We start from the raw sequence: 7,678 nt of genomic DNA, 5'->3' as shown, positions 1-7,678 counted from the left end.
CGCGGAGCCCGCGGGGGAGGAGTGCAGCTGGGCCGGCCTCTTCTCCTTCCAAGACTTGAGGGCTGTGCACCAGCAGCTGTGCTCGGTGAACTCGGAGCTGGAGCCCTCCCTGCCCGCCTTCCCCGAGGAGCCCTCGGGCATGTGGACGGTGCTATTCGGAGCCCCGGAGCTATCTGAGCAGGAGATGGATGCTCTGTGCTACAAGCTGCAAGTTTACTTGCTCCACAGCTTGGATACCTGCGGCTGGAAGATCCTTTCGCAGGTGCTCTTCACTGAGACGGACGACCCCGAAGAGTATTACGAGAGCCTGAGTGAGCTGCGACAGAAGGGGTACGAGGAGGTGCTGCAGCGGGCCCGCAGGCGAATCCAGGAGGTGAGGCTACTGCATGGTCCGGATATCTCCATCTTAGTGTTACCTTTTCCTTACTCTGTGACTTCTGCTTTAGCTGACCTCTCCAGCTGCTCCCTTCTACCTTTGCAGAGTCGATCAAACCATGGGACAAGAAAAGTATGGGAAAACTGTCTAGTTTTAGAAAAAAAAAAAAGGCTTTGAAAATCTAAATAAGAAATTGAAGCTTAAACTTTCCAAGGTCTCTAAGGCCAGGATTTAAGAACATGCAGATTTCCCTAGTCATCTGAGTGTGGCTCAGTACTTTTTTTTCTGTGCAATCAAACGTAGATGTTTGTGAACAAGGATCTGATGGATTTGGCAAGGTCTCGCTCCCAGATTTTTGTTCTTGCATTGCTTTACACCAGGGTATGTTCGAGGCTGAGTTTCCCTGTTTAATGGGAGCAGCAACATGTGGTGTTTATTTTGACAGTACAATTTAGGCACTTGAGGCCAAAAAATTTTAGGTTCCTACAGGCTCTGGGTGCTGAATCCGGTATTTCAAATGAGATGATGTTTTCCAGCAGAATTGGGAGGAACTACAACTTTTGTTCAGCTGGTAAGTTGGGATTTTAAAAAGCACGCAATCCAGTCCTAGTGAGTATTTACTGCGTTGCTGTCACTAGTGTCTGACAAGACTTGGATGTTTCAGGTCACTTCATTTCTCTTTCTCATACTATACTATTTAGATTTAAGTGGTTGAGGAGGTTCTACTAATGTCTGTTGTCAGTGTGTGAGAATGTTTTCACATCTTTGTGGAGTGAGGTATGTGAGGATCCACCTTTTTCCAGTGAAAAAGGAGAATATTACACTTGTTTTTATGTTTCAGTGGCCTTGATCCAGAATGTACCAGGATCTCTCTAAGTGCAACTATGTGTATGAGTCAGGATATGGATTTTCTTATTTTCTTTTTGCAAACACCATCTAAATTCTGTTGTGTACGTTAAGTTTGGCTGCTTCAGCTGCCTGCATATATCGTACCAATGTTATGTGTTCAAAAATGTGTGGTGGTGAATGGTTTTTGTTGGTGGAGTATGAGCATATCTGCTTGCTGTCTGTTTTGGTGGCATAGTTTTGAGTCTCTGTAGGATTCGGGCCAAGCTTTTCCTTAGTGACTGGAGTTAGAGTGTGAGAAACTTGTTTTATCAGTGATAAAATCATGATAAGGGCATCCAAGTGCAGCATTGTCAGATACAAGTTTATTTCCAAACTGTTGTGTTAGGATATATCACTGACATTTCCTTTTCTTTTTTTTTTTTCCCTGGCAACTTGAAGGTCTGAATTAATCCTCATTAATTTTGGTATGGAACTGGTAATTAGTCTGATAGTCTTCCGCAGTAGTTTTAGTCCAGAGAATATGAAGCGTGTTGTCTGCCGCTTTTCTCTCAGACTGCATGAATGCTTGGGAGCGTGTGCTTAGGTTGACTTAGCCTTCAGCTCAGCGGTTTTTATAAGGAGCTGAGCAGGACAGAAGTTCCTGTTACAAGTGTGGAGTTTGGGAACTGGATACCTAACTCAGTGTGTGGTGTTTTTGAGGAAACTCTAATTTGGAATTGCTGTGCAAGAGCTTCTCGTTTCTTAGAGAATCTCAACTTCTATTTTGTTAGCAGTGGTACTGACGGCAAAAAGTAAATCAGTTATCAGTAGGCAATGAAAGCATTATTAAACTACAACACCTTATTCTCTAATGTTCAGAACTTGCTGCAGACAAAACACAGAGCCTTTTTGTGTGTTTGACTACAGTACAAACTTCCTTTCCTATGGTAACCAATCCAGTAGTGTACCTAAAGTCAGTACAGCTGTACTTCTGTCACTGTCCGTTTTGTAAATTGATCCTTCTTTAATTAAAGGCAGTTCATGTTTAAGAAAATAAACCAATAGAATGTCTTTCCCTTTTGGCTCTCAGGTTTCTCTTTTCCTTACCTGTTAGTGGTTTACTTGGTCCACAGGAAATGTCTTTCTTTTAAGCAAATACTGGTATAGTTTGTCATAGGCAAATGAAGCAATGGATGATGGGTACTGCTCGGTATTTCTGTAGAAAAGTTTTTTCATACTTTTGAGAGTGCCTACTGAATCAGTGTTTCATCTCTCACTTTAATTTACTTTTTTCTGTTTGTGCTTGAAGTCTGCCTGTTAGCTGATTCTGCCTGTTAGCAGATTGCAGGAATGTTGGATTCCTGCAATTTCAAACAACTTTACTTCTTACAAGAACTTTTGGGAAAAGGGGAACGGATTAAGCAGCACTGGCAACCGAAATGGTATATAGGAGCATAATGAATGTGTCTTCGTTAATGTAAAATTGTGCAAAAACCAAGTTTAGATCTCTAAAACTTTGGCTTAACATTTTAAAATATGCCTCTGTGGTTCATAATTATTTAATAGATCTCTTATTTTTGCAGGACAAATTCCCCTGTGTGGTTAGACATTACTTGAAAAATGCTTGCAGTTTCTGTTGATTATATTCTTTGGGGTGGAGAAGCAAAGTGAGCAGCAAAACCTCTCATGTTCGTTGTTTCAGCATCCCCTACTTGGCCATCTGTTGCTTTCCATAAATTACACACAAGCCAGTATATTTTCACAACATTTGATAATTGTTGCTCTTTGTAATAGGCATTTTTATCTCTGTCTCAATTACAAACCTTTAATAAGCCAGAAGAATGTTGCACGTAGAAACAGATCCAAGATAAGGAAGAAAAAGTAGTTGTAGAGGAACTGTATGACTTGGAATTAATTTCTTCTGCATAATTTGTAGTTTTGAAATAGCACATCTTTTATTTTGTCAAATAAACCTATTAATTCTGGAATAGCTTAGGAATTTAACTTACATTAATTTATGTTAGAGTGAAAGCTTTTATCTAAAGGAGTAAATATTGTTCTACCTCCTTTTTGAAAATGAATAAACACTTGTTTGGAGCCATTGTTCATTAAGTTTATGGCTGTTTAAAAAATTCCTCAGGTGCTCAGCTACAGGTCTGAGCTACCAAATGGAGACATGACACAGAATGAGTTAATGACCAGATAAAAAGACATTACAATTTCATTAGAGAGGATGACATTGAATCCTTATTTGAGATTCCATCTTCTCAGCCCGTATTTCCAAAATCTTAAACTTGCGTCTAGAAAGCAGAAAAAATTCTCCTCTGTACTCTCGTTCCTGCCAGTTTCCTGTCTATGTTCCTCCCCACATAATATGGGAGGAGTTTTTCTATGCTAAGTATAAATTTTTCTGAGTATAGTAATATCAAAGATGGTGTCGTACCTCTTTGTCAGTGCTGTGTTGGCAAAAGGTTGAACGTAGTCACAATTTTGCTGAATAAAAAGTGGTGTTAGTATAAACTATGATTAAAAGGGTTTGGTGGCTTAGTCACACCAACAAACATATACCATTGTATGCTTATCCTTTTACTTGCTCTTGCATAGCGAGTTGTGTTTGGGAAGCCTGTCTTTCCATTACATGCCTACTTCAGCATCTTTGAATTAATGGTCCTTGTTCATCTCTTTTCCTTATAGCTTTTAATTGCCATGGCAGTCTGACATTTGGCAGATGATAGCCTATAGCATCTTGAATGCCAGTTATAAAACTAGTCAGAGACTTGCTTTTGTTTTGTTGTTGCTCTGTAAAATCTATGAATTCTAGTATCGGCAGGTAGACTGTTAAGGACCACCGTGCATCTCTGTTCTGTGTGTTCTTCTGAATTACTTCAATAGAAGAGTTCAGAAATGCTTTTTAGTGATGATTAAATTCTGAAGAAATTTTGAGAGCATCTTATTTTCTGTGGCTAACCCAAGACTGCCTTGGGTGTGAGGACCTACTGGTGTTTTTAATCTCCTTGCCCTGTATAGTGGAATATTTTACTAAGCACCAGAATAGCTCTGGGGACTCTTATTTTATGTTGGTTAGCTTAATTTTCTTTTGATTCAGAGGGCTAGAAAGGTTAAGAAAAATTAACATAGAAATCTTCTATCTATTCTGTTACAGTAACAAGTTGTATGAGAAGAAAATGTGGGGTTTTAAACAGATATCTGTAGTCACTTTATTTTTTTTCTTAAGTCAGTATGTATACACTTCTTTAAATGACTTGCACAGTTTTAGTATAGAAGTAATTTTTGTTTTCAATGTCAAATCTCACAAATTGGTAAGTAATTGATTTGGTTATAAATCATGGAATTTCACATTTGTCGCTTTGCAAGGGTGCTGGCACATATTTCTGTTTACATCAAAAAAGGTAAAAAATATCCATAGGTTATTCTTTTGTTTTGTTGAACCTGTTCTAATATTTTAGAGAAAATTAATATTCAGGATCATCTCAGTAACTAGGAGAACTTTATTTCCTTGCTTTTGACTATGTGCACTCAGTTCTAAAGTAAATGTGTTATGGTAGCTAGAGGGGCACTGTAGCAAAAATTAAAGCTTTCCGGAGGTAAGGTGACCTGTTTCTATTCAGTGATCTACTGCTAGGCATAGTGTGATTTAAAGAGAGATTTCAACATGTAACTTGTAAATAATGCAAAAGTAAATAATATTTTAAACACTACAAAGAAGTATTCGGTGTTTCAGTAATAAAAAAAAAAATGCTAGTGGTAGTGTTTCCGTCAAAACCAACGTAATATCTTTCTATGCAAGAAGCAAAGAAAACTGGATCCTCTGTGTTAGCTGCAGTCGCTAAGATTTAGAAAATGCATAAGGTGTCTCAGCAGAGAAGAGAATACTGGTTCAGATTTAACTTTAGGAGCAGAGAGGATTAAAATAAGACATACTGTGGATTTTTTTTCTTACTGACATGAATAGAGCAGAGTTAAGACTAATGCTAGCATTCTGGAATTCAAACCCAACCAATCAAATTTTTGTTTGAAAGCTTCTTCGTTATTTGTAGTGTTAACACTTGTTTCCAGTAAAACTGTTTTGATTCACTTCTAAATATTTTGTAAATATGCTATTTAAGTGCTGTACCAGTACTATGAGCTAGCACTAACCAAAATATAGTGTGTCAGCAGCTGTAGGGCATGCTCTGTAGAACAGGTAAGTAGTCTCCAAGTTCTTAGGAGACACATGATAATAGCACTCTGGCTGGTACTTGTGTTGCTGTTCAACCAAAGATATTTTCTTCCTTGTCAGCCATCATCTTTTTATTTATCTAATTCGCAGCTGGAGTCATTAGCAGTTATTTCTGGTCATTACAAACTAGTCCTAAGTTAATAAATAATTTAAAGGCTTGGCATTTTAGCCATTGGAAGTTCACACCTGACTCATTCTGCGAGCGTCAAACCCAATAGCAAGGATACTGCAATACATTTTCAGATAAGCAGAATTAAATGTGGAGTGGTTCCTGGGTCCCCTTTTCTGCGAATAATAAAAATGAGTCATATGGATATTTTGTTTTCAGTGTTTCAATGAGTTCCTGAAATGTGTTCAGTATGTGTAAAGCCATGTTACAAGTTAACATTTGATGATGGCATCTGATACTGCTGGAAGTTGTGGGAGTGGGGTACAGAGGGCTGTATCACTTGGGATTCTTGGATCCTTACAGTGGCAAGGATAATTAAATTTGCAACAGCTTAATCGTATGGTGGACTTACAGTTGCTGAAAGCCTAAGATGTGATTATATACCATTTTAAAATACATACTTTAAAATGGCTTCTGGGAATCCTGCATTTAAAGGACATTAGACCATATTACTGTAGTACTAGCTTCTGTCTTTGGTCTGTGTGTTAAAAGCTTCTAAGTCTGAAGCAAAGTAACAATTTACCTTTTAATTGAAAAATCTTATCTTTTATCCTTCTTCCATTTGATATCTTTCTGAGTAAATGTTTATTTTTTTTCTACTTCCCTTCCCCTGTAGTTCTGTTTTATAGGTCACATATTGTTTCAGAGACTTACAGACTTGTGATCATAGGTTAATTAGATGTTGCGGTTTTTTTTGTCAATCTTTTTGTGTTGTCTCTTTTCTAGTCCCTGTAGGATACTTGTTTTGGGTTTGAAGTTTGGTTTGTGGTGGTTTGTTTTCCTTTTTTTTCCCCCTTTCTATAGTGCATTTACGGCATATGTATGTAGATAGACTTCATGCGGTTTTATTAATGTCTTGTTAAATTTCACAAGAGCTAGGCAAAGACGATGAATACTACTGCTGTATCTGAAAATAGCAGAATGCTTAAAATAACTCACACTTCTCCCAAACATGTACAAATTATACATACACAAAGAAAGGGTCATCTGCTTGAAAAATTAAGTCTTCCTTGACAGAACTTAAGTCTTCCATGAAAAGTAAGAGTACTTTCTGTAGAATATAGCAATGCTGTTCAGTATGACCCTTAGTCAGCAAGCTGAGACTTAATTTTTAGGAACTGAAGACAGCAGCTTGGCAGTCTCATAGTCCATTTCCTTATTCAAGTACCTGGGAGAAATAAAAGGAAATAAAATGTAATATATCCTCTGTTTTAACTGTCTGAACTGGGAATGGGGATCCATTTATGTCTTGTACTTGGGGGAGTATTCTGCTGATGAGATTATTTTAATTGATATTTCCCTTCAAAATTTGAATTATTGTGTTTCCCTAGATGTAGAGATGGACCTTCCTCTATATTTTTTTTGTTTAAAGTTGTTCTAGTTGATACGCAGTTGCAGCATATTTGCCAGAATATTTTGAACATGTGTGTACCACCTATGTAATAAACACTCTGTAATCCATTAGGCTCCTCAGGATTCACAGCTCACTTCATATCTTAGCTTTTAGAGGTGGTGTTGAGTTGTCTTTTCATGTTTCCCTTTGGCTTCTTGCATGTTTTTTCTCAATTTTTCCAGCATTATTTTCTTTCTCTTCAATTAAATGTCCTGCCTTCAAGTTGATGCCTTTTAAAACTGCTTTCTTAATCCAGTAACTCTTCTCCCCCCTCTGTTTTTGTCTCAGATGGTATTATGCAGCCAGGTTTAGAATTTGAAAGCAGATTCTTCCTAATCATTTCATCTTTTACATTTCTTGCTATAATACGACAAGGCGCTGCTGACAGATAATCCGTGAGGCTTATGTTGTTCTTTATATATGTGACTGTTGCTACCACAGAGGTGAAGAAGGCACTGAAAAGCGGAGTTTTTCAGAAATGGCTGTGCCTACCATTTTTCCTCTTTGGGGAGGTGCTTTTGAGGATCCTTTTTTTAATGTTAGTAGCAACATACCATTGCAGTCCACCAGGAAATTGCTGTTATTGACAAGAGCTTCAGTCAGAGTGGGGACTCAGTCCAACTAAACATACATCTGCAAAACTTCTTTATCTTTTCAAGAGATGAAAATTTA

General features: G+C 37.8%; 1 protein-coding gene across 1 annotated transcript in view; it reads left to right on the top strand.

The window, feature by feature from the left end:
• Positions 1–7: 7 nt before the first annotated feature.
• JMY (junction mediating and regulatory protein, p53 cofactor) overlaps positions 8–7,678 on the top strand; it is a 60,651-nt gene continuing 52,980 nt past the window's right edge. The window contains exon 1 of the mRNA XM_009884237.1: positions 8–373. Within this exon, the coding sequence (XP_009882539.1) occupies positions 140–373 (234 nt within the window). The 5' untranslated portion in view covers positions 8–139. The remainder of the gene's footprint in view (positions 374–7,678) is intronic.

Source organism: Charadrius vociferus, unplaced genomic scaffold, assembly GCF_000708025.1.
Source record: "Charadrius vociferus isolate BGI_N301 unplaced genomic scaffold, ASM70802v2 scaffold183, whole genome shotgun sequence".
Classification (NCBI taxonomy): domain Eukaryota; kingdom Metazoa; phylum Chordata; class Aves; order Charadriiformes; family Charadriidae; genus Charadrius; species Charadrius vociferus.
This window is presented reverse-complemented; position numbering and strand designations above follow the sequence as displayed.